Source organism: Urocitellus parryii, chromosome 7, assembly GCF_045843805.1.
Source record: "Urocitellus parryii isolate mUroPar1 chromosome 7, mUroPar1.hap1, whole genome shotgun sequence".
In the NCBI taxonomy this organism is placed as follows: Eukaryota; Metazoa; Chordata; class Mammalia; order Rodentia; family Sciuridae; genus Urocitellus; species Urocitellus parryii.
Genome location: NC_135537.1, coordinates 1,786,084 through 1,811,528, shown reverse-complemented (window position 1 = coordinate 1,811,528; position 25,445 = coordinate 1,786,084). Strand labels below are relative to the sequence as shown.

General features: G+C 60.7%; 4 protein-coding genes across 7 annotated transcripts; 2 read left to right on the top strand and 2 right to left on the bottom strand.

Annotated features, from left to right (window-relative positions):
- Positions 1 to 2,827: 2,827 nt before the first annotated feature.
- On the bottom strand, positions 2,828 to 7,817 carry Jrk (Jrk helix-turn-helix protein). Of its 3 annotated transcripts, none has more exons than XM_026403053.2 (2): positions 7,782 to 7,817; positions 2,828 to 6,393 (listed from the first exon to the last, which is right to left on the bottom strand). In XM_026403053.2, the coding sequence occupies exon 2, from the start codon at positions 5,979 to 5,981 to the stop codon at positions 4,311 to 4,313; it is 1,671 nt and encodes a 556-aa protein (XP_026258838.2). In that variant the 5' UTR covers positions 5,982 to 6,393; positions 7,782 to 7,817; the 3' UTR covers positions 2,828 to 4,310. The 3 variants fall into 3 exon arrangements, with proteins under 3 accessions (XP_026258838.2, XP_026258839.2, XP_026258840.2); XM_026403054.2 differs by lacking the exon at positions 7,782 to 7,817 and adding an exon at positions 6,720 to 7,603; XM_026403055.2 differs by lacking the exon at positions 7,782 to 7,817 and adding an exon at positions 6,782 to 7,603.
- A 5,465-nt stretch (positions 7,818 to 13,282) lies between these two features.
- Positions 13,283 to 15,195, top strand: Psca (prostate stem cell antigen). The gene is made up of 3 exons (XM_026403077.2): positions 13,283 to 13,334; positions 14,514 to 14,621; positions 14,984 to 15,195. The coding sequence occupies exons 1-3, from the start codon at positions 13,283 to 13,285 to the stop codon at positions 15,193 to 15,195; spliced, it is 372 nt and encodes a 123-aa protein (XP_026258862.2).
- Positions 15,196 to 17,549: 2,354 nt separating this feature from the next.
- Positions 17,550 to 21,187, top strand: Them6 (thioesterase superfamily member 6). Of its 2 annotated transcripts, XR_003302062.2 has the most exons (3): positions 17,550 to 18,191; positions 19,643 to 19,819; positions 20,042 to 21,187. XR_003302062.2 is itself a non-coding variant. In XM_026403049.2 (2 exons), the coding sequence occupies exons 1-2, from the start codon at positions 17,679 to 17,681 to the stop codon at positions 19,754 to 19,756; spliced, it is 627 nt and encodes a 208-aa protein (XP_026258834.2). In that variant the 5' UTR covers positions 17,550 to 17,678; the 3' UTR covers positions 19,757 to 21,187. The 2 variants fall into 2 exon arrangements, 1 of the variants encoding a protein (XP_026258834.2); XM_026403049.2 differs by having other exon boundaries at positions 19,643 to 21,187.
- Positions 21,188 to 23,697: 2,510 nt separating this feature from the next.
- Slurp1 (secreted LY6/PLAUR domain containing 1) lies at positions 23,698 to 24,836 on the bottom strand. Its single transcript, XM_026403071.2, has 3 exons — positions 24,779 to 24,836; positions 24,371 to 24,490; positions 23,698 to 23,897 (listed from the first exon to the last, which is right to left on the bottom strand). The coding sequence occupies exons 1-3, from the start codon at positions 24,834 to 24,836 to the stop codon at positions 23,698 to 23,700; spliced, it is 378 nt and encodes a 125-aa protein (XP_026258856.1).
- Between the last annotated feature and the right edge of the window lie 609 nt (positions 24,837 to 25,445).

Sequence of the window (25,445 nt, the reverse complement as noted above, 5' to 3'; positions counted from 1 at the left end):
GAGCCTCACTGCTGCTCCCGTTTACTGTGCCGAGCGGCTGGCAGGATCGCTTCAGTGGTCACCAGTCACCCTCTCCCACAGCCTCTGCCGGAGCCTCGACTGCTCCCGGGCGCAGCCTGGGTACTGGTCGCCCAGTGACGGTGGTTTGAGTGTGCTGTGCTCCCCGACTGCAGGTCCTGGCCACACCAGCTGCTGGGCCCTCTACTTGTGGCCAACTGTGCAACTTTTTCAGTAGCGCCCTGTGATAAACCACTTTAGAGCTGAGCCCAACCAAACGTGGGCTCCTGCAGTGGGACAGTTCCCGAGGCCAGTGTTTGTATTGACTCCTAGACAGCTGTCTGCTGTCTCTCCAGGAGAGCTGTGAATGACTCCCCGTGCCCTTCTCCACCCCATCATCTGGTTTTTTTGTTCATGTGGTGCTGGGATTGAATCCAAGGCTGGTACACACTCCAGGCACCTGCTCTGCCACTGAGCGCCCCAGCCCCCCACAGCCCCACTCAGTTTTGAGAGCACCCTTCCACTTGAACTTCACACCCCAGCAAATGAAGTCAGCTCCTAGAGAGGGGTCTGCAGCTGCTTCATGGCCGCTTTCCTCGGCCAGCTCTGGGCTGGGGCGGACGCTGTCACATCTCTGCATGACGCCCTTCTTCCCCTACTTCAGAGTTGAACACCGGTCTCCTGAGCTGAGGCCCACTGAGTCCCGCACCTGGGCTCACCTGAAATCCGACGTGGCTGTGGAGGGCCTGAGGCAGGAGACCTGCACTGGCCTTCCCTCCTGTGCCCAGGTGCTTTCCGGTCCTCTACAAGCATGCTGCCAGGACCCCTGGAAGCTAGCTGAGCTCATGTGAGGGACGTGGCCTGAGGGGCAGGAGAGGAAGTGAGGTGGCAGCTGAAGGGTGCTCACAGAAGTGACGGACTGTTTCCTTCAGGCTGGAAGTAGATGGTGGTGGAGCTGCAGCAGCTGAAATGATGTAAGGAGGCCCAGTCTTCTCCTCGTGCAAGGACCCAACCTCATGGTGCCCCACACTGCAACTTCACCTACCTAACCACCTTCCCAAAGCCCCACCGCCCCATGCCATCCCACCGGCAGTTAGCATCTCAACATGAACTTGGGAAGGACAGACATTGTGGGGACACGGGCATGGAGTTCTGCACACATGGCATACGTTAAGGGCATCTGAGTGGCAAACCACTCCCCTGTGCGGGTGTGCGAGCGGCACACGGCTTGCCCTGTAGGCACAGCCCTGGTGTGAGGCCACGTGCTGCAGTCCCTGCGCTTGCTGCATGGCCCACTCCTTGCCTGGCCGCTGGAGGACAGTTAGCAGACACTGCACTGGTGGCTGCCTGACTGCTTAGCTGCTGCCTGACTGTACAAACATGGTGACTGCGCAGTAAGGTCAGACCTGCTTCCTGCCTGGTCCCTGGAGGTCTGGATCAGCGACTCCGCAGCCACACTCTCCTACCCTGTTCCGTGGACCTCCTCGCTGGACGAGAGAGCCCACACAAGACATGCAGTCCACAACACTGCTGTCGCAGGGATACAGGCCACAGACCCAACACCCCATCAGAGGGCTGATGGGGTGCTGCCACTGGTGCAAGTTCTCCAACATCACATCACATGCCCCCAGGGCTGTGGACATCCCTCGCAGAGGCCGCCTGAACGGAGTCAGGGCAGCTTCACAGGGAAGTCATGACTGCCCCACCGACATTGGGGTCTCCTCCCAGTGAGAGTTCAGTGCTGAGGGCACTGGCCCAGAACAAGGCCTGACTCACTGGACAGCCACGACAGAGGCACTGACTCCTGAAACCTCTCAGGAGGGCGTGGAGAGGCTGGCCCTGCCTTGGCACTGCTGAGGGCACTGCAGGTCTGCCCCCATCCAGACTGTCAGGAAGTGGGGGCTCAGGTTTGGCCAATGGACCTCCCAGGAAGTGGCCTGCAAGGTCTGAAAGGTGACAGGGTGGGCCCCTGAACCAGTAACACCCACAGAGGGCAGGCATGTCCCCCAGGGTGGGAAGCTGCCCCTAGAGCCCTCTCACTGGGGCATGACAGAGGAGTGCAAGCACACCAGGTCCTGCCCTCAGGGGAGCCAAAGGTCAGCAAGGGGAGAAAACCCGTGGCCAGGGGACTGGGGCAGCCGGGGTCCTGACTGGACTGCAGTGCCCAGCAGCCCTCTCGACCTGCAGGGGTGGACTTGGCCAAGGTTCCCAGGTCAGAAGGCGAAGGCACTTAAATGGGACAGAGATCACACTGCTCTGCAGACCACTGGGGAAAGGGAAGACGTGCTCCCACCAGCTCAGGTGTAAAGTTGGGCATGGGGGGTCCACCCAGAACTGTTTGGGAAAGGTGCTGAGGCTAAGCTGCAGGGCCACATGACTTCTGGAGAGGCTGGTTGCAGCTGTCCAGAGAGCACAGGGCTCTTCAGGGAGCATGGAAGTACCGAGGCAGGAGCCTGTGCCAGGAACCTGGACCTGGCACTCAGAGGTGGGCAGTGGACCTGTGCCTCTGCACAGCACTCGCCTCAGGCCTTCTCTTATGGAGTCTGAAACTCTCTAGTGACAAGCCCACAAGGAAGCTGCCAAAAGCCTGCAGAGGACAGGAAGGGAGAGCAGAGGACAGGAAGGGAGAGCAGAGGACAGGAAGGGAGAGCAGAGGACAGGAAGGGAGAGTACAGGGTCAGCCCGAAGGGGGCTTGTCTCTGGAGCTGTTCTGGAAGGAGGGGTGCCCTGTGGCCACACAACACCCAGACAGGACAGGAGCAGTTGTGAGGGTGAGATGGTTCTGGATCGTAGAGTCTGATGGGCACAGATCATCTGTAGGGTGGGGAGGGCTGCCAGCAGGGTGCACATCCGCTTGGTAGGTCCAAGATTTGGCTCTGCCAGCAACAGGTGTGACGCCCGCCCTCCACCCTGCAGAACCCCAGGCAGCTGCAACACAGGCCTCCGCTGTGAGCCAGCAACGGCATGACGCAGACACACAGGCGCCCTCCACAGGCACGAAGCAGAGCACGACGGCAACACAACACGAGGCCACAGAGCCCCAAGAATCCGCAACGAAACTTCAAAAACTATCTGGTTTTTATGATCTTCCCACATGCTTCAAAGAAACACACATTCTACAACACAGCGCTATATCAACGTCACTACGGCCTCAGCGTCTGGACAGACCAGAACCACAAACCTCCCTGTAAGCCCCTTGGCTCTCAGGATCGTAGCAGCGCGTCTCTTGATGGAATACCTGAAGTGGGAATGAAACCACGTGCCAACTCAGCTGCCAGGATGCGAATCCAAGAAGGAATGGAGCTCAAGGGCAAAGGAGTGAGCTCGGAAAAACACCAATTTCATAGCCACAACGCAGCTAACGTGGTGGACAGGGCCTCTGGAGTCACAGCCAGGAAGCGTGGTGCTGCTAGAGGTAAAGCCACAGAGGGCTACTAAGGCCGAGGAAATGACCGCGTCCTAGGGTCGGCCTCCCCACACCCACTGGTACAGACAGGCCTTCCCCACGAGCAATGCTGCCCTGGAAACAGCAAGGACGAAAGCTTCCACGCTGCTGGGGCCTGTGTCACTGTCCTCAGTGGCCGTGTGCAAACCTAAGACTAGTCTCTGAACTCCTGATGGCGGCTTGTCCATTAGGGCTCTAACTGAAAGTCTGGGAGCATGGAATACCGACTTTGTAGTGGTCTCTGAGCCAAATGCTAAAAACAACAGTCCAGGGTCCCTGGGGGTGACAAGAGGGCCTGCCTGGGCCTGAAGGGCAGGCTCTTCTGCTGAGCATGACAGTGGCTGTGCCAATGGGGAGACGTGTGGCCCGAGGGCACTTGAGGTCAGGAACTGAGTCCCTGCCCTCACACTCGACTTGGGGTCCACCCAGCACATGACTACTGCCAGCCCAGCCTACCCAGCCTCCCTGGGGCAGGAGGTGCTGCCCCTGTGGGCTAGCACAGCGCTCTTCTCTGCCAGGACAGACACACCACTATCCAACACAGCAAGGTTTGCCAGGCAACAGATGATTCGGAATTCACCCAGCCTGGCCCCCAGTCTCAACAGAGGAGGCTTGGGTGTGCTTAAGGTAGCATGGGCTCTTCCAGAGGGTCCCCTCCCATTCACAGGACGTAGCACATGACACAGGTTTCAATCAGCCAAAACACACAGGCCTGGGTCCTTCTGAGTAATGGAGACAATGTGCTGGGGGCACCACCCCCTGGGGGAGCGCTTAAGCTCTCTTTGAGCATGCTCTCCCGCCCAGCGGGTAGTCTGTGTCCCAGGACTGACCCCAGGTCCTAGGGGTCAAATGGGTGTGATGACAGCCATCAGTTATCACTGGCTGTGGATGAGCAGGGCAGTGGGGAGTGGGCTGTGGCCCTGCACCTGCCCGGGTGATCCTGGAGGGCCTCAAGCTTCACCATGGCCCTCAGGGCGACGGGCTGCTGCCTCAGCTGCAGCCGCCTCCTGAAGGCAGAGTGCAGCGCGTGCAGCTGCCCCACCTCCTGCGTGCTGAAGCAGGGCTGCTGCTCCGAGAAGTGCACAATCGCCTCAAAGGCTGCGGCCGCCTGCTCCCAGGCCACCTCGGCCGCAGAGTCCTCCCCAGCGTCTCTCTCCACCCGGTCTGCATTCCCGTCAGCCTCAGCCAGCAGCATAGCAGCGGGTGCCTCCTCCACCTCCCTCCCTGCACTGGGCGGAGGCCTGTGGCCTGGGCAGAAGGGGCCCTCCCTCACGAGCTCGAGGATGTGGGCCAAAGTCTTGTTATGAGGCTTGGCACTGCAAGGCTCGGCCTCTTCGTCCTCCTCGCCCTCGGAAGAGCCTTCTGCAAACATGACAGCAGGCCACAGCTTCCTCCAGGCCCTCCTGAAGACATGGCTGGGCACAGCGTTCCAGGCACAGGCCACGCTGAGTATGGCATCGTTCATGCTGTACCGCGGGTGGAAGCCCTGCAGGCTCCCAGGGGGGTTGATGAAGTGCCTCATGAAGTCTCTTCGGATGCCCTGCTCCATGGGCTGGATCAACGACGTCACACTGGCAGGCAAGAAGATGGTGAAGATGTTATCAGATGCCAACGCAGCCTCCTGTGGGTGGGCCCTGGAGTCGTCCAGCAACAGGATGGCCTTGCTGTCTGCCGGCAGACCTATGGTTCTAAAGTGTTCTCTGACCGAGGGGACAAAGATGCGGTGGAACCAATCTGAGAAGATCTCCTTGTCCACCCAGGCGTTACCCTGGGCCTTGTAGGCGACAGGCAGGTGCTGGATGCCGGTGAAAGCCCTGGGGCCACGGCATTTCCCGATGGCCAAGGGCTTGATTCTATGGGAACCTGTGGCATTGGCACACATCAGGACAGTCAGTCTGTCCTTGCCCTGCTTGAGGCTGGGCATAGTCCCACCATCTGGGTTGGGACTTGGCAAGCACCTCCAGAAAAGACCGGTCTCATCGGCACTGTACACCTGCTCAGGAGATAGCCCGTGCTCAGTGGTCAGGCTCCTAAAGAAGCCACAGAACTGCTCCGCTGCCTGGTGGTCAGCTACCTGCTTCTCACTGGATGCATCTAGCTTTTTAATGCCATGCCTGGCCTTAAAACGCCAAAGCCACCCTCCAGAGAACACACAGGGCTCGGTCAGCCGCATCTGCTCGTAGAAGTCCTTGGCCTTCTCGATGAGCATGGGGCCTGACACGGGGACACCCTCAGCACGCTTCACCAGGAACCACTCATACAATACCCGGTCCAGGTGCTCCAGCTTGGGTGTGTGCAGCGTGCGCCGCTGCTCCAGTGCCTGGTTGGAGTCAGAATTGGCGAAGAACCGGAGCAGCTGGGCCTTGTGGGCCTTGATGTCGTATAGGGTGGACATGCCCACGTTGTACTCCTGCATCAGCGCCTTTCTGCTCTCGCCCCGCTCCAGGCGTGTGCAGATGTCAATCTTCTCCTTCAGCGTCAGCACCACCCGCTTCCGCTTCCCCACCCTGCCCTTCACGGCAGCCTGCTTAGAGGCCATGGGAAGGGTGGCCGGCCTGCTGCCTCTTGTTCCCACTGTGAGCTTCCCCTCCGTGACTCAGGTTCTCCCTTCTTGTCTCTGCTGCTCCTGGGCTCAAGCCCAGTCCTCCTTGGCTCTACCCTCTACCTGCAGCAACCTCTTCCTCAGCTTCCCCTGGGCATCCAGGCTCTGGAAGCTCAGGCTTCAGCTACTGGCAAAGTGGTCAGCTGCTGATCCTCACCGCAGGGGAAATTTTCAGCATCAATCTGCCCTAGACTGCTTGGTGTGGCTGGATCCTCAGTCTTCTTCTCAGGGACAGTAGCAGGTGTTCCTCAAACAATGCCCAGTTTCTGATTAATGAAGGTATTGTGGCATAAGCGAGGTGCTCGTTTCCAGGGTCCACAATGGTGTCTCACCCACAGTGCTTCAGAAACTAAAAAGCAGAGGAGAAGGAAAACATCACGTCAAGCGCCAGGACATACCTGCGCACGTCCTCACTACTCAGACCCAACAGGAAGCTTTACCTGAAACAAGTGCTATGACATTCCTGCCACCCTCTCAACTCCAGCCCTTCCTGGCACAGGGAGAGCGTACAGATCACAGAGGCTGCAGCACCACCACCCCGTTCTTTGATGAAAAGGCACATAGGAACCCCAAAAGAACTCCTGAGGGGTCCACTCCTCCCACCTCCCTTCTAAACCTTTATGTGGATTGCTTCATCCAACTTCCTGCAGTCCAAGAAGCCAGAAGGCTACTTACAGGTACAGCATGTAAAACACACACCCCATAAGACCACACAGGGCAGGCTTGTCACCAGTCACCTCTGGGAACTCCTTTCTCCATCAGTTGGCCTCCTGGTCTGCCAAACGTCCTGCTGGTGCTTTGCACCACAGTACTGAGTGTGAGTGAGCACCCTGCCTAGCACAGCACACACAGCCCAGGAGGTGCATCACACTGTGGGAAGAGATGGCAATCAGGCCGTAGGCCAGCCTCAGGAGGATTTCTAAAAGGAAACTGGGGGATACGTGGGATCACACAGGAACCTGTGAGGGGCCAACAAATTTCAGGAGGAGTTTCATGGCGTTGGATGTGCAAATGTGTGCAGGTGTTATGAGGTGGCTGAAAACGCTGCTGTCTGGCTTGCAAGACAAAGCGCTTGAAATGCCTTCCTTAGAAATGAAATTCAGAAATGGCAAGAGACATTCTGGTGGCTTCTTCCCTTGCAATTCAGAGGAAGCACTGACATCATGAGGCCACGTGACCGTGGACTTCAAGTATCCTCCTGAGCCCAGGGGTGGACAACACACTGAGTGGTGGTGGACAGGACAGAGGTGCGGCAGGAAGGACAGCGGCACTCGTCCACTCTCAGACACGGTCCTGTGTGCAAGGACATAAATTTCCTTAGGCCAAGGTTGTTAAGGATGGACCTTTTCACCGACGACTATGGTTGTGCGCGGGCAAACGCGGGCATCCATCAGGGGCAAAGATCCAAAACACAAGTGTCCTGGAGACTGGGCAGGCGAGGACCCGGAGCCCCGGGAGGAAGGGTCCCGGGAGAGACTCCAGTGCACATTGCAGAGGGGGTGCGGGCGCGTTGGGGGCCGCGGAGGGACACCGCCTGCATCCCGGGCACCACGACCGCGAGCAAACTCCGTGCGAGGGAAGCGGCGGCCACGGCCCGGCCAGGGGGGCGCCAAAGGCCGGGGCCGCGCAGACCTGGTCCCGGGACAGCGGCGAGGGCAGGCCCGGCCGTGCGAGCCTCGAGGGCGCCGCGGCAGCCCGGCCCCGCCCCGCCGGCCGGCCGCAACCGGGCCCACTCACCTGCGTCCGGGCCGCCGCTGTCGGCCGGAAGTGCGCCGCGCCGCTCTCCCCAGCCCGCGCCTCGCCGCCTTCCCCGGCCACTTCCGGGACGCTCTAGGCAGGCGGAGGACTCGTCCTCTCTGTGGCCCTCCCAGGGGTCTGAGAGGGACTGGAAGTACCCAGCGCAGGGATGCTGCAGGTCGGCAGGTGCTGCCGGCCCCGCGCTGTGCGAGGCTTGTTGGGACCGCTGTTGCTGGGCCAGTGCCTGCGGCAGTGTGGCTTCCCCACAGGGACATCCCGCCCAACCTCCTACTTAGCTAAAGCCCCATTCGCGGCTCCCCTAGATGATTTTGAAACAGGTGAGCTGGAGAGGCGTCTCTGAGATTTGCACTGGTGTTGGTGGACACCGAGGAACTCAATGCGTTTTGCTGGTGAACTGTGGAGTGCACTGTGGTGGGCTGAATGGTGGCCCCCGAGGGTGCCCCCTCCTAATTTTCAGAACCTGTGTATTCATGGCCTGGCATGCCAGAGGAGACTTGGCAGATGTGATTAAGTTAAGGGTCCTGAGACGGGAGGTTATTCGGGTTGTGTGGGTGGGCCCCGTGTCATTACAAGGGTCCTGTAAGAGGGAGCAGGAAGGTCAGGTGGGAGAAGACAGTGTGCCCATGAAGGCAAAAAGATCACAGCTGGGACCCGAGAGCCACGTGCTTTACTGGCAGAGGAACTGTCAGATCAGGCCAGGCAGGCAGCCATCAAAAGAAGCAGATTTAAAAGGGCCACTGAACCAGGCTTTATTGAGATATCATTCCCCGGGCGGAACTCGATCGGACCCACAGAGTGGATATGAGAAGGGTCTGAGGAAAAACCGCGTGGAAGCTTGACCGGACTGGACTTTTATGGGGCTTACAGCAGGAAGGGAAGGGCTGGGGACAGGAAAAGGTGTTTTTAGGGTCCTTTGTCCCCTTGGAGTTGGTCAGGGGAGATGGCTGAACTCCAGGATTGGCCAGGGATCCTGCTGATTGACGGGCGTTTCTGCCAGCACCTGATTGATGTTCCTTTTCCCGGGCGGGCGGCGGCTGGTCCCCAGTGGGGGAGGCTTCGAGAACCTGGGAAAGCCAGGAAGCAGATTCTCTTGGGGCGTGCACCTGTGACACCTGGATTTTTGCATCATAAGACTCATTTCAGACTCTGACCTGCTTCGGCTGCTACACTGGAGCCACCCTGCAACTTACACAGCAGCCCTTGAAACAGTGACCACCCTGTGGTCAGGAGTGGCATGCTGGAGTTGAGTGTTTGACAGAGGAAGAAACATGAGATAATGGGTCTCACTATGGCACCTGGTCACAGCCCCCACAAAAACTCATACGGAGCTTGCTAACTCACTCCTTGATTCACAGTCCTCCCTTGGGCCAGCCCTGCCACCACCTGGTTCTCTCCTTGCCCTCCCTCACTGGTCCCCACCTGGCTCACTTCCTGGCTCTCCACCCACTCACACTCCCAGGTGGTTTCCAGTATCAGGGCCTCAGTACCAGGGAAGGCTGGCTGCTCCCAAGTCAAGTCTCTTGCCAGGCCCTCCCCTGAAATCCAAACTCCTCTTCCTACAGAACACTTCTGCACAGCTTCCTAAGAGGCATTTCTAGGCTCTACTCTCTCTCTCCAGCCACTCCACACCACACCCCACAGACCAGGAGCTCTGATTGGCTCTGCCCCTGGTCCTGCCTCAGGCCAGCAGTGGTCACACCCACCCCACCCGGCTCTTTTCTTTGTCCTTTGTCCCATTGTCAGCTTTTGGCTGCTGCAGAGTGAACCACCCCGAAACTCTGTGGGAAACTCAGTGGCATGACAGGTGCTGTTTGCTAGCATTAAGTGTGTTTGACAGGAAGAGATAGTGAGGGAGCCTAACAGGGGACCCCAAGACCCCCAGGCTCCCTGATGGGGCTTCCAGGACAGCCAGGTGCCCAGACTGGCTGGCCTACCAGTGGTTCTCTGCTGCCGCCTACTGGACCCAGAATTGAAAGTACCTCCCAGACCAGCCGTGCTGGAAGGGTGGGACTGGGCATGGGACTGGGGCCTGGGATGTCACTCCAGGACCCTTGGACCTCATCAGATGGACTGAGTTCACTCTGGCAGTGGGGAGGGGGTTCAGATAGAGGCCTGGCACTGAGCACTCTCCCCAGCTTACAGGATAAAGCCCTTAAACCACAGCCACAGCCTCCTTGCTGACCACTCCTCACAGCCAGAGTGACCTTGGAGAGGTCAGTCTGGGAAGGTCACTCCTCCCTCAAGGCCAAGTGTTCTGGACCCACAGCCCTTTACCAAGCCCTGGTCCATCCTGTGGGCTGTGCCCTCTGCTGTAGCCCCCTTTGCCTGGAGGTGTGCCTGGACCTGGCAGTGCCCCTCACTCCAGCTCTGGAGGCCTCAGGTGGGAAAGGCAACAGCCAGTCCTCCCTTCAGGAGGGTCTCGGGGATACCTGTCTCCCACAGTGAAGAGGGGACTGCAGCTCCCCGTCTGAGGCCCGTGGCAGAGAGGGAAACTGTCCTGGGTGGGCCTGGGGTCTCCACTCACTGACTTCCCTCCAGGAGTGGGGGTAGAAGAAAAGGTAAGGAAAGGGGCACAGAGAGGGGCTTGGAGGGTGCATTGCACAGGAGGGAAGGTGGTCTGGGGCCAGGCCCTCTGGGGAAGTAGAGGTGGGAGGGGATTCAGAAATAGAGGAAGGGAAGAAGGGCATTGATGTCAGGCGCAGGAGGGGCTCTAGGCTGCCCAGGCGGCTCCCCAGAGGGTGAGCGCCCCAACTCCTATCTGCATACAGGCTCACACTCCCATGTGGCACACATTTACACACTCATGCTCACATACAGCCTACAGACAGCACACATTCAAATCACTCAGAGTTTGCAAGACATGGCCTTTGTTTCCAAGAGGAGGCTCAGCTCTGCTGTGTACAGGCCATGCTCCTGGCTGCAGGCAGTCTTCACAGGAAGAGACCCTCGGTGGTGTAAATGGAAGTCAATTCTTTTTGTGATTTACATGCTTATTTTTAAAAACTAGCTGTGCATGAAATAAAAATATACAAATACGATGTGTGTTCCAGCAGGGGCCTGAGTGGCAGGCTCCACTGGAAATGGTGGTCTGTGGGCAAGACCGCCCTGTGAGGGGTCCACACCCAGGGAGAAGCAGCTCCTGTGGTATGTGGACAGGCAGGATCTCCAGGGAGCCCAGCAGGTTTGAGACTGCAGTGACTGGGCAGGTCAGGTAGGGCCATAAGAGCAGAAGAATCTGGAGTCCCAGGAACTGGCTAGAGAACAAGGGACAGAGGTAAAGATTGAGTCATGTTGAGGCCCCATCTGGACCCCATCCACTCACGGAGGGACCACAGGGGTCATTCCTTTCTGCAACAAACCCTCCAGGAAGCAGGACCACCAGAGGATCAGGCCCAGTGTGGCTCAGGGGCGGCATGTGATATGTGCCCAAAGAGTGAAGGACAGAGGGCAGACATCAGTGGGTGGATGTGCTCCTGGCTTATTTGGGGACCAGGGTCAGAGTTCAGAGTGAGGTCTCAGTGCTGGGCTGAGGTCAGGGTGGGGCTATAAGGAAGCTGTGGCTACTAGGCCACCCTTAGACCAGGGCTCTCACCCTTAGCACTACTGATATTTAGGGCAGGGATTGGGGAGGGGAGTGGCTGTCCTGTGCACAGCAGGATGTTGAGCAGATCCTGGGACCACTCAACCCCATGCCAGCAACACCCTGGGTTGGGACAACCCAAGCCGCCTGCAGGCAATGCTAAACACACTTCATATCACATCCAGTGGACAAACATTTACACACCTGTAAATGTTTGGGGAATGAGTGTTCCAGGTCAGTGCTGGTGCCGGGTGCCACCAGTGCGGAGACAGATAAGGAAGGCTCTGTCCAGGGCAGCCAGAGTTCTCGTGGGCTGGGGTTGGTGGGAGGACCAGGCAGGTGGGCAGCCACACGAGGAAACAGCCTCGGAGAGCTGAATCCCTGCATGTGGCGCCTGCGCTGCACTAACAGGCCTGTGGGCTGGAGGGGATGTTCAGAGAGAAAGTTCCAGATGAGAGCAGAGGGTATGAAGGGGTCCTGGGGATGCCACACGCAGCCTGTGTGACCTTGAGCCCAGTCCTGTCCCCCCCCCCCACTGAGCCCCAGGTTTCTCACTGCCAGAAAAGAGAATTTATGAGAAAAGAGACCAACCCAGAGGTGCTGGAGAGCTGGGCAGTTCATGGGCTTCTGCCACAGAGTGCTGGAGGATCTAGGCCTTATGTCACCCGTCCCATCAGCTAGGTCACCTTACCCAGGCTCTGGTGGTTCCTGCAAGCTGCTGGGCTCAGGACCCCAGGATGCAGGTGCCTCTTGGCCTTTCTGAGCCCCTCAGTAGTCCTTGGGTTGGGCTGATTCCCTGCACCCACTGCCCACCCTAGCATGCCAGGGCCTTTCTAGAGAGGATATCCCCAGGGTAGGAAGAATAGTTCAGTGCCCATCAGCAGGGAAAGGAGGGTACCAGAGGACAAGGGGCTCTTTCCCAGCCGTGTAAAACTGACCAGTGGCCGTGGCCAGCACTTCTGTCCACAGTCATCGGCTGGAGCAACAGTGTACCCAAAGGGTCACAGGAGCATGGCGGAGGGGCCGAGTATGCAGACAAGCCTCAGTAGAGATGGGCAACAGGGACCATGAGTCACCCCAGGGCCAGCAGCAGCAGGAAGCTACTGTCCTGGGCCTGGCAGGGCAGACAGGAGGAAGAGTGACCAGAGCTGGCTGGGGAGCTGGTCCATAGCACCTGGGGCCCCTCCAGAGGGACACGGCACCTCCAACCCAGCCCTGCAGTCAGGGTGCTGGAGAAGGAAACAGCTGGGCCAGGGCCGGGTGCAGAGGGGTCTGGGTAGCTGAGCCAGCTGGAGTGCCGACTCCTCACCCCTCCTCCTGTGCGGGGGCTGCTGAAAGCCATGTGGTCCCCAACTTCCTTGCACCTGAAGTTCCAAGCTGTGGATTAAATATGGTCCTGTTGAGAAAGCCCATGGCCATCTGAGGTCCCCACTGGCCTCCAGCCCCTTCCCTAGAGAAAGCAACTCCGGAACGGCCCAGCCCAGGGGCGGCTTCCTAGCAGCTGCTCTTGCCATGGGCAGCACTTGCTGCTGATCTGTCTGATCAAGGCCTGTCTCCCCCATGGACCGCAGGCCACAGGAGGGAGGACAGGCCTCCCTCTGTAGGGCATGAGGCATAATCTGGGGCCTGAGGACTTCCCAGCCCTCATTCTGGGGGTGGCTGAAAAACAGCCTCCCCGGGGAGAATGGCTCCACCCTGGGCAGGCTGTGTCCTCTGAGGCAGAAAGAAGGACAAAGGAGTGGGAGGGGCCATTTGGGAGGGCCCAGATTGGAATCTGCCCAGCCTGAGCCTCACTGGCCCCCAGGAGCCCGTCACTGTTGACTGAAGGCCCACGGAGCCTCCCTGCCTGCTGAAGTCATATAAAGCCTCCCTGAGGCCTGTCCCCCACCCGCCTGTGACCATGAAGGCTGTCCTCCTTACCCTGCTGGCCATTGGCTTGGCCCTCCAGCCAGGTGAGCCTCAGCCAGCCACGGGGCAGGACTGAAGGAAGGGGCCTGTGGAGGCCAGAAGGGTCCCAGGGAGCAAGCGGGGGGAGGAGGAGGAGGAGGGTCAGGTGGGAGGAAGGAGGCGGGTGTCTGCCCACTGGGCTCCCTGGAGGGTGACTCTGGGCACATCTGGGAAGCAAGGATGACACCTTGCAGTGAATTTTTCCCTGCTGCTCGCAGGGTTGGAGGGGCAGAAGTCAAATGGACAGGGACAGGGATGCTGACCAACAGTCCTGGGAGGCACAGGGGCAAGACATCTCGTGCTCAGAAGGGAAGGAAGGAGGTTGGAATGAGGAGGTGCTGGGGTTGCACTGAGAAGACCCGAGGCCACACCAGCCCTGACGTCCACCCCACGGGAGAGCTTGTGTCCAGGTGGAGGACCCAAGGGGATGGTTCAGCCTGTGCTGTGGCTGGCCAAGTCACTGACCCTCTGAGATCTCAGTGTCCTCTTCTGGAAAGTGTGGGCAGGGGGCTGTCCCCCGAGGCCACCAGGAAATTGAGCAGGACAACACTCCAAGGGCACCCAGGGTAGGGCTGGGGAGGCGCTTGGACCTGTTTTCAAGGAGGTGCTGCGGAGCCAGTTGCAGCAGCTTTGAAGGGAGGAGACTTAAGCAGGACACCCTGGTAGCTGGGGTCACTGGACCCAGGGAGGGCAGGACCTGACCAGGGGCCACTTGTGGTCACATAGCACCAAGAGGCCTGAGAGGGGCTGAGACCAGGTGGGCCTAGGGGATAAGAATGGATAGGCCTGAGGCCTGGTGGCCTAGGAAAGTCAGGGAACAGTCTCCTGACACCCCCACCCTTCCTCTCCAGGGCCCAGCTGGGCCCCTGCAAGACAGGGTGAGCCAGGCCACACGGGGGCTGGTCATCTCTGCCCTTCAGGGAGCATGGCATGGTATGCAGCCAGGGGCTGCAACGTGGGCATGGAGGGGAAGCCATTCACAGGCGCAGCAGGGGAAGTGGGTGCCAGTCCTCGGTGGACTGGGTACACCCAGGACCTCGTGAGGGGCCTGGGCTCAGGTCTGCACCCCCAGCAGTCTGGAAGGGCTCATGCCTTTCTCCATGCTGGTGGGGGAGAGAAAGTGTGGCAGGCCCAGGCTGGGAGGACAGCCTCTGACCTCACTGCCCTGCCTGCCCGCCTCACAGGTACCGCCCTCCAGTGTTACTTCTGCACGGCCCAGGTGAGCAACAGGGACTGCCACAACGTGCAGAACTGCACCCAAGGCCAGACCCAGTGCAAGACAGAGCGCATCCGTAAGTGCCTTTGCCCGGCTCCCTCCCTGCCACTGGCTGACCCAGGAGCCTGGGCTGGGTCTCTAACACTGTTCAGCCTTCTGTCCTCTGCCCACCTGACCATCTACCCATAATCCACATGTCCCACCCCTTCCAGCGCCCTCATCACCCCACACATCTACCCACCCCATCCTGCACTCACCTACCCACTCAATCTGTCTGGTGCTCAGCCCAAGGCCCAGCTGCCCTGGGTCCTTGGACATGGACAAGACCAAGCCCCTGGTCTCCTGCTGCTGGCAGCCTGGCGACCAGCTTGGGGTGTGGCTGTGGAGCTTGAGTTAGGGACAGGACTGGCTTCCCCAGCGGTCACCATGCCCCTCCAGGTGCAGTTGGGCTCGTGACCGTTATCAGTAAGGGCTGCAGCTCGGACTGTGTGGAAGATGCGGAGAACTACTACGTGGGCAAGAAGAACATCACGTGCTGTTCCAGGGATCTGTGCAATGCCAGTGGGGCCCACGGCCTGCAGCCAGCCACCGCACTGGGGCTGCTCGCCACGCTTGGCAGCCTGCTGCTGTGGGGGCCCAGCCAGCTGTAGGCTCCAGGAGGGTCCACAGCCAATGCCGTGTCCCTGACCTCATGACCTGGCAGAGGTCTAACCCTCACCCTGCTCCCCACCTCCACAGCTCCCCTGGGACTCCTGCCCGGTGCCCGCCTGCCCAGCAGGCTGGGCTGCAGTGCCTTAGAACAGCCTGCAGCCGGCTCCTCTGCAGGCCTTGGCTGCTGCTGTTGCCACAGCCCATGTTTTGGCCACCTTTGCTCAGGTGCCTCCTCTAGGAAGCCTTCTCTGCCCTCTCCTCCAGGATTGAGCCAGGGTCCTCCAAGGCTGAGATGAGACGGGCTGGGTAGCAGTCGGGCTGGGAGGGTCACAAGGCCCTGGATCTAGATGAGGCAGGCAGGGAGGGACGAGACCCCGTTCATGGACAACCTGGGAGCAGCCTGCATACAGTATGCTCTTAATAAACACCTGTTGGACAAGCTGCAGAGAGCCTGTGTCCTTGACAGTCCAAGTCCAGGCCTGGGAGGTGTGTGGGCTCCACCTAGGCCATGTCTGTGCTCGTGGACGTGGCCTTGACTGAGAGGGCTGGAGTGCTGGCCTTGGCAAGAGCAAATGTGTGGCACCCAGAAGGGAGGAGGCCCACGGGAGGCAGGAGGTCACCTCTCAGCCCCCTTGGCCTTTGATGTGCAGCCTTGAGCCTGTGGCCAAGACTCTGAGCCTGCATGCTCATCTGTGGACCTCCCTGTTGTGGGGACAGGCCCCCCCCCGAGCTCTCGGGAGGAGCATCTCCTGCTGGAAGGACAAGTGCCCGCTTTGGTTCCAACAAACCTGTTTTTCAAAGCTGTTTTGTTTGTGCAAAAAGCTACAGGCGTACAGTAAACACTCAAAGACTGTGAGGGACCGGCTGCCACCCTCATCCAACCCCCAGGTCCATGCTCTGCTCTCTGCTGCCCCATCACACCTCCCGGGCTCCTTTGGGTGAATCTGTGTCCATGCTCACAGAGTGCTGGAGGCCCCTGGAAGGGTATGCCCACCCCTTCCTTTGTCATTCCTGGGAAAGCCCCTTCGAAAGCAGCCTGGTGGGGGACATTCTCTGAGCAACAGCAAATGAGCTCAAAGCACATAACACCCTCTGTCTCTTCACCAGAGGGGTCACCCTCTCCAAGACAGGGCTCAGATCCCAACCAGAACAAGTAGGTGTTACAGGGACAACAGTGAGCAATGAATGCTTGGGAGAAGCTAGAGCTGCCCTGACAGGCAGTGAGCTCCCTGTCTCTGGGGGTATCCAAGAAGATCCAGGAAACCGGGAAACAGATCCGATCCCACTGCCACAGCTGCTGGCTGCGGGAGCAAAGCAGACCCAGAAAAACAAGTACTTTAGTTTCTGCTCTTGACGCAGACCAAAGCGAATGGCTTGCCCAGACCAAAAAAAAAAAAAAAAGAATCCAGGGGCAGGGGAGTGGCAGTGGTGGTGTTGCCCCTGAGGGCCGCTTCTTTTCAAGGCGGCCTCAAACGTGCAGGACAAAGCGCTGCTGCGGTGGTCCCCAGAGCCTTTGGACCGCGGCAGGTTCCTGCACCAAGTGCAGACCTCAGGGTCGGCCTCCAGGGTCACCGACACTCGCGGTCATCGGAGAGGCTAGGGGCCTGCGGGAGAGAGCCGGTTGGGTCTTCTCGGGGTCAACTGCCATCCCTGGGGCAACGGACTGACACCGAGCGTGTGTGGCAGCCTGGAGGCCAAACGCTGGCACCTCCATCTCGGTGGCCTTTACGTCCGCCCGGCTCCTCCCCCTCCACTTCGGACGTTACCAGCAGCGGTTTCTAAAGGGGCAAGGGGCAGAAATGCTTGGGATGGGCTTGGGGTTACCGATCTTTGGCGGGGTCGGGGTGAGTGTTGGGAGCAATGAGGTTGCAGTCTGGAATGAAATCCACACGGGGCTCTGTCTCTGTGGGCGAGAGGCCTGGGGCCGGTGCGTCGGGTGCAGGTGGAGTCGCGCAGCAGCGCCTTTGGGGACCCGCTGTGTTCCATTTTTCCTGGCAGAGTCCCGCAGCCAGGGCCCGAGAAATGGAGCTCTGACTCAGCTCAGATAAGGAACCAGACTCAGGACGCGTCTTCAAGAACCGGAGAGACACCGGCTCGGGACTCGCAACCGGAGCCTGCGTGGCTGGGTCCGCTGCCGCCGCCTCTGCTCCCGCAGTGCCGGGAGCGGCCGCCGAGTGTCGCTATGATGCCCAGCGCGCCTCGCCCAGGCTGGCCCTTCCCTGCCGCGCCCAGCCCCGCCCCACGAAAAGCGAAAGCGGCGTCGGCGGGGGGGACGCGGAACCGACCACCGAGCGCGAATAGGGGGGGCCGGGAGCTGTAGGCGGGCTCCTGCCCGCGGCTTCCGGTTCGCTTCCCCCTCAACCGGCCTCGCGCGGTGGTTTGCTCCAGCAGCGGCGCTTGCTGGCTCCCAAGCTGCTGGCGGCGGGTAGCGGCGCAGCGGCTCCGGCTGGCATCCGCATAGCAGGCTCCGCCGCACGCCGCGATGTTGGGGTTGCTGGTGGCGTCGCTGGCCCTGGCACTCTCCTTCTTCGCGCTGCTGGATGGCTGGTACCTGGTGCGCGTGCCGTGCGCTGTGCTGCGCGCGCGCCTGCTGCAGCCGCGCGTCCGCGACCTGCTGGCGGAGCAACGCTATGCGGGCCGCGTGCTACCTACGGACTTGGATCTGCTGCTGCATATGAACAACGCGCGCTACCTGCGCGAGGCTGACGTTGCGCGCGCTGCGCACCTGACTCGCTGCGGTGTGCTTGGGGCGCTGCGCGAGTTGGGGGCGCACGCCGTGCTGGCCGCCTCGTGTGCGCGCTACCGCCGCTCGCTGCGCCTGTTTGAGCCCTTCGAGGTGCGCACCCGCCTGCTAGGCTGGGACGACCGCGCCTTCTACTTGGAGGCGCGCTTTGTCAGTCTGCGCGACGGCTTCTTGTGCGCACTGTTGCGTTCCCGGCAGCACGTGCTGGGCACCTCGCCCGAGCGCGTCGTGCAGCACTTGTGCAAGCGCAGGGTGAGCAGCCCCCGACCCGTGGCACGACCCCCGGGGCTCCTCGTCTCCGACCTTCTCCCCCAGGGAAGGCCAGCCATCTGCTTCTCCTGGAGTACCCCGCCCAGCACTGTACCCTCTCTTGCCTTTAACTGAGGGCTCAGGGCCTTCCTCACCCGTGCCCATGTTCTGGGGGTCCCAGGGTCCCAGGATCAACTCTTCACAGTCAGGCTTAGCCATTCCTGAGCTTAGCCCCTCACGGTTTTCCTTACCCATTACCCCTTCAAAAACATGTCAGACCAGGCCTCTGACCTGGAGTCCAAGTCTTGGTACTGGTGGCCTGGAGTAATGAGCCACCACCTCTGGTTCTTGGTTCTGAACATGGGATGGATAAGGCAGTTAAAGGTGGTTGCTGGGAGTTTGGGGGGACCCGAGCCTCCCTTTCATACAGCTTAGAGCTAAAGGGCTTGGTCCTGATGGAGTTGGCTGACCCTGGAAGGCTGCAGCTTTTCTGCCTTCCACAGTTGGAGAAGGGAGGCCCACACCTTCCTGGGCTGAAGGCCCCTCCCAGGGCCTGCTCCATGGCAGCAGGCTGCTGCAGCCAGGCAACCTTGGCCCTGGGGATGGCCAGGGCAGTCATGGTTGCCAAGACGGTTTCTGCCACAGACTGCCTCCTGAAAGATGCCAGGGTCTGCTCACCCTCGTGCACCCTCTCGCATCAGACAGGCACCTCCAGAGCACGGGAGGGACAGTCCCACCCTTATGAGGGGCTGTATCTGAGTTGGGGAATTGGGTGCAGAGAAAGTGGTACTGCCTAGGGCTGCAGAATGACCAGACCCTTGGTTTTATCTTTATTGAGGTGACTCCGAAATCAGTACTTAAGTGAGAGCAACCCCAGCCCCAGCCCTGCCTGGACTAGCCCTGTGAGTGGGACACTTTGTCCTGGCCCAGTCCACCGTGTGGCTGCTTGTCCTGAGGTGGGGTGGGCACCTGCTCCTCCCTTCATTCTGGCAGCTCTTGAAGCCCTGCAAGGCATCCAACCCAAGGCATATGACCTCATCCATAAGAGTGTGCAGGGAGGGATGGGGACACAGTGGGCAGGCCCAGAGCTGACCTGGGACATTAAGTTGGGTCTTCTTGGTGCTTGACGAACAGAAGGGCTCCCAGAAAGCCTCTGCCCTGCATCCTGTCTTCTAATGGCTCCAGGATTCTGCCTGGCTCTGGAGAGGCAGGCCTGGCAGAGGCGGGGTTGTATCTAGAGAGCTAGGACCAAAGTGAGAGCTCAGAGGGGCCTGGGGACTGAGTAGGTGACAGGGAGGGGCCTCATGGAAGGTCACATGCCTGGGAACAGCATGGGCAGAAGCCCAGAGATGGGAGGGCAGCAGCCTGGCTGGTACAGGACCCTGGGCTGTACCCCTCACTCATCCCCATAGCAGCAGGTGGAAGCCCCGGAGCCTCACCCTCCTGTCCTGCAGGTGGAGCCCCCCGAGCTGCCAGAGGACCTGCAGCACTGGATCACCTACAATGAGGCCAGCAGCCAGCTGCTTCGGGCTGAGAGTGGACTCAGTGATGTCATCAAGGACCAGTGACCGCTTCCTCCACTGCCTGCCCATCAGCTTCCTCCTAGGGGCAGTTGGTTACCTACCCAGCTGGTCAGTTGGCATTTCCCACAAAATGGGCAGGCCAGGCTGGGCTTCAGCTGGAGTGACCTTGTGACCACCATAGTCCCCTTCACCTGCTTGACACCCTCTGCTGGGCCCCATGCTGGACGCAATGGAGTGGCATTGGTGCCTGACCCAGTTTTGCCTGCTAGTTGGGGATGGATGGGCAGAGGGGGCCCTGATCATCCCTGTAGTAAGGCCACTATCCCATAGTTCCAGGTAGGGATGTACCTGGAGCAGAGGGACAGCAGGAGTGGCCTGAGCATGGATCCTGAGCTGAAGCTGTGCTGAGTGAAGCAGGGGCCAGAGCAGTGCTGGGCATGGGCTCTGCTCCTGGCCCTCTGCAGGGACAGCATTGTAAGCCTGCTCCCTCTGGCCCCCAGTAAGGCTCGGGCTCAGGAGGGGAGTAGAGTTGGGGTGGTGGTGGAAAGCACTTGGGAGGGAACATTCCCAGGATGTTTTCTGGTGGCAGGGATGCTGTGTAGGCGGGTTGGGCCACCCTTGAGCCCAGGGTCAGGCTGGCAGGGCAGGACTTGTCCAGTTCCTGCAGAACATGAGACCAGGAGTTGCCCCAAGTTCCCAGCTGGCCTCCCTGCCCTGCTGGCCCATGAGCCTTGCACCTGCCCCAGAGAACAGAGTCCCCTGGTGCAGAGTTGGTCTCCTGCCTCTCCTTCCAGGCTGTGTTGGAGGGCGGAGCAGGCAACCGGGGTTTGTGGCCCAGAGGTTCCTGGAAGGGTTGCTGGGAGTGTTCTGGTTAGGGAGGGAACAGCTGGGGGTATTCTGCAAGGGCACCCTCAACTACCTGCACCCATCCGTACCCACTAGGCCTGTGCTACCTCAGGCTGAAGCCTGCCCTCTGGGCCAACAGCCCCTCTCTCCCCCAAGTGTGCCTGCCCCATACCCTGCCCCACTCTAAGCGCTGCTCCCTGCATGGACTGGGGTCAGGGAAGGGTCTTGCATTCTCTGTGATATAGGTCCCTGGGCAGCTGCTCTCAGGCCTTCCTAAGGGACACTGGAAGCTGGCTCAGGCTGCCTACTCCTGCCTAATCCCTTACCTTACAACAGGGGAAACAGGCCTGGGTCAACCCAGAGCTGCTGAGAAAACCCAGGACCAAGTGGGGCTGGTCCCGAGGCTCTGGCCACATCTTGTCTAGCTGGGGTACTGAGGCCAGGGGCTCTGGGTGTGGGGATCTCTGTTTGCCTGCTCCGGGAACCCCCACACCTGCCCTGCCAGCCCAGGGTCAGGACATCACCTGAAGGCCAGAACTGCCTCCCCCAGGAGCTGCCCTGGACCCTCACCTGCCACCTCCCGCCCCATGCTGCCCTCCTGGCCATAGCTGCTCCTTTTTGTCTTAATTAAAGAAAGCACAAGATTAAAGAGTTTTAAAGGTGTGTGTGCTGGGAAAACTCTGGTTCCAAAGCCTGGACCCCCCCTGGGGTCCCATTCCCAGGATGGCAGGGGATGCTGTGTAGGCGGGTTGGGCCACCCTTGAGCTTAGGGTCAGGCTGGCAGGGCAGGACTTGTCCAGTTCCTGCAGAACATGAGACCAGGAGTTGCCCCAACTTCCCAGCTGGCCTCCCTGCCCCGCTGGCCCATGAGCCTTGCACTAGACCACAGGTACCTGCCCAGGCCTCTGGTTCCTTCCAGTCAAGGGATGGCTCTAAGAGGTCATGCCCCATCTGGGTTGGGGACCCTCAACTTCGGGACTTGGGACAGGATGGAGGTGGCAGTTAGGGGCAGAGGCCACTGGGCCCTGGTGGAGGAGAGACAGCATAGGAGCTGCTGTGCAGGCCTTTTGAGGAGTGGTCCCCAAGACAGAGCAGGTGAATGTGGAGTGTGCACCATGTCTGTGCTCTGCCCACCTGCCCAAGGAGTCCTGGAAAGGCAAGGGGAGTGGGACTGGAGAGACTGCCCCCTGCTCTGGTATCTGCACCCTGCTGTGAGCCTGTGGGCACTGCACAGGGGTGGCCACTCAGTGCCTTTCCCCCTCATCTAAGGGGTCCAGGAAGGTTCTGGCTAGACCTTTCAAGGCTTTCTGAGGGACATCTGGAGAGGACGCGCTGGGGCGCTGCTGGGATGTGGCAAGGTCTGAACTGTGCTGCCAGACAGGGGCAGCTTGTCTGGGCAGAACTCCAGACTGGAAGTGGTGGGCATCGGGCCACTGTACCCAGTGCCGGTGGGAGCTGGGAGTGGGGCCGGCAGGGGATGCTCAGGTGGGGCCATGGCCCTTGCTTGGCACATGGGAGGAGCCTCTCCGGGGTCCCTGGTCAGCAGCTGCCCCTGGGGTCGGTGGAGCATCTCTCCTGGACAGAATTCTGGGCTTAGTGATTCGAATAAGATATTATATCCATGTGTGCGGTCGGGGCAGGTGAGCGTTCCCAAGGTCAACCAAGAGCAACGGCTTTCGGAGCTCCCTGAGTCTCTTGGGCAGGAGGCTTAGCCAGGCTCGGGGTGTGGATTCCCCCAGGTCCCGCAGTGCCCTGGTGCGCGGAGGGATCCTGACTATGGGGACTTCCCGGGCTTGGACGCGCGCCCTCTGCTGGCCGCGCTGCCGCCGCCCCAGGGATGGGGATGACCATCAAGGCTCTCCCATCCCCACCTCCTCTGCCTCTCAAAGGGCCTGGAGGCAGCATCCCCAATTCCTCTGCTGGGGAGTGACATCTGCTCGGTCCCCAGGGCAAGGCTGCGGCTCTGACCCCTAGACGACTCTGATCCAAGATCCCGGGGTGAACTGGAGGTCTGTAACGCGGGAAATGATCCTAACTGGGGACTGCAGGTGCCAGCCCCGCAGAGAACCCAGCCGGGTGCCTTCAGGCAGGTAGAGGAGCCTCGCCACCATCCCAGCTACTTCCCTGTGCCCTTGGGTGTGTGCGGGGTGTTTGCCAAGCCGGCCAGCCTGCTGTCATCAGTGCTTAGCAGGTGCCACAGGGACCCCAGGGTCATGGCCTGGTGGCCTACGGAGCCTGATGACCCACGACTTCGCAGGGCAGAACCCAGAAAATGCCACGAGGACACGGATGGGAACTGGGGCCTGGAAAGGGCACCAACACTGGGCACCCAGGATGGAGCGGAGCGCCGTGAGGGGCGAGGGCCGAGTGAGAACCTGAGGGCACACTCTTGGGGGTCAGCCCTGAGGACTGTATGTCCCCCAGACAGCCCTGGCTGGTGCTCACTGGGACTGCTACAAGTCCAGGCTGGCACAGAACCCTCTTGGCCATGGGGTCTGGGAGACAAGCTGGCACTGTCCAGTCTCATCTGGTTGTCCCAGCTGTCCCAAGGTGATGAGCAGACCATTGTCAGAGGGGTGACTGAAGCCTGGGAGTTGCATCTGCCCTGGGGAGACCTGGGGTGGGGGGCTCTTGTGACCTCCTGTTCTGCCTCCCCTGGCTGCATCGATGGCACCGCCAGGCTGGTCAGAACCAGACCCCCCCAGTCATGGGGAATATCAGATCCTAACACCCTTTCCACCCTGGGGAGGCAGTGACCCCCAGGATTTGAGGGGGGTGCTTCTTAGGAAGAGTTTCCTGGGACTAAGGAACAGGTTCTGGCCTGAGACGTGGGGCTAGTCTGCAGGAAGGGTGACCCAGAAGGCATTTCTGCCCCAGGCCTCCGTCTCCCCATCTGGGAAATGGATCCAAAGGCCTTGGGTGAAAAAGAGGGTCGGGAGCCTGGAGCAGGCCAAGCGGGCCCAGCTCTCCTAAAGACCCCTCTGTGGGCTCTCAGTGCCCAGGAAGGACAAAACTCATCTCCACCCTTGGCTTATTTATTTTCTACACGTTTTGGGGACAGAGTGAGTGGCCTGAGGCCCAGTGAGCTCCGCTCACGGAGACATGTAGGCAGGGGTGGCCACCAGCAGTGCTAGGCCCTGTCAGGAGAGGAGGTGCCCGAGGAGCACTGCTCCCACTGTGGACAGAGTCCCAGCACCCAGCTGGGCTGCCTCCACTGAGTTGCAGAGGTCGCGGAAGCAGCAGAAGACGGGGTGGGCAGCCCCGATGCTGTCGGGGTCAGTGGCTAGGCAGGAGTCGGAGCAGGAGCGGGTCACCATGGGGCTCTGGTCGAAGGGGTACTCTGCAGGGTGGGCAGGCGTCAGAGCCTGCACCCACTGCAGTGCCTGCCTGGCTCTGTGTGTCCCCCCTGCTGCTCCTGATCACCACCTTTGCTTCCTACCTCCTCCAACCCCACCGGCATTCCTGTCCCAGATCTGGGAGCCTTCCAGTCCCCAACCCCAACGGTGACAGGTTTTTCTAATAAAAGCACCAGTGCCCGGAGCACCTGTGGTGCCCGGGCCTGAGAGGAAGCCCAGCCCTGAGGCTGCAGCAGCACCATCCAACAGTCAGCAGAGTGCACCCCACTCCCAGTGCCTGGGGCCTGGGGTCTGGGGTGCTGAGCTTCCCTTGCTGCAGGCACCCCTCTCAGATGGGAAGCCTCCATCCTGTACTTCCTGCCCCTCTGCCTCCCAGGCCAAGAGGAGCAAGGTGCATCCAGGGAGGCCTTGGGGAGAGGTGGGCCCGCCCTGTGCTGGGGCCTGCCCTGGGCCTCACCATTCTCCACCTTCTCCAGTGTGGTCTTGCAGGCCGTGTCCTCCAGCTTGCAGTAGGTAATGTTTTTGCAGGCGTAAATGGGCGTGGGCCGCTCACAGGAGTAGCACCTGAAGGCCTCACCTGGGGGGGGGGGGCAGCAGAACCTCATCACCTGGCCAGCTCAGCCCATCCTGGAGCCCGGGGATGGGGCTGGAGGACACCTGCTGAGCTCCTTTGGCTGGAGACGGGTGTGAACCTGCACCTTACCACCCCAGCCTCGTCTCCCTTCAAGGAGAGTGGAGCCATGACACTCTCCCAGGGTGCAGTTGGGCTCTGGAGGCTCACTGAGAGCCATACAGCCCCCGCCCTCTGGGAGGTGGGCAGACTGAGGCCCCGGGCAGGGTCCCGCCGGATTCCCCCACTACTCACCACAGCCCATGCTCCAGGCTGCGAGGAGCAGCAGCCGCGTGGCCCAGGAAGAGGCCATTCCTGGGTGCTTGGCGCTGGGAGGGTGGCTGGGCCCATGTTAAGGATTTATACCAGCCCCCGCAGCTCCTGCTCCTGGGCGGCGGCGGATCTGGCCGTGACTCAGTGGGGCGGCACAGGGCAGAGTGGGGAGGGCTGGCAGGACTGGGTGGTGGCCCGGGAACGGTTGTCACTCACCAACCCTCCGGGGCGGGACCCCTCGGAGGCCTCCCTGGGAGCCCCGGTCTGAGAAGCGTGGCCCTGCCCTGTGCTGGCACACCTCCAGCAGACCCCCCTCGTGTCACCTGCTCTGCCCCTGGGGTTCACAGATGCCTTGGAGGCCCCCAGACCCAGGTGTAGGTCAGCTGCAGGGAGACCCCACAGGAACTGCAGCCTGGCTGGCCAGCTAGGGTCCTGGCAGGTGTCCTCGGTCCTGGACTCTCTCCACCTGGTGCCCACAAAGCAGAGGCCTGACCCACGTGGGAAAGGGCGAGTGCCTAGTAAAGTGGGGGTGGCACGGGGGTGCTGCTGGCCAGTAGGCCCCTTTGGGTGTGGGGCCCCGGCCTGGCCCCTCATCATTGCCCGTCTTCTCCCAACTGAGGACCTTTGGACCAAACCTGAGCTTGGGAGT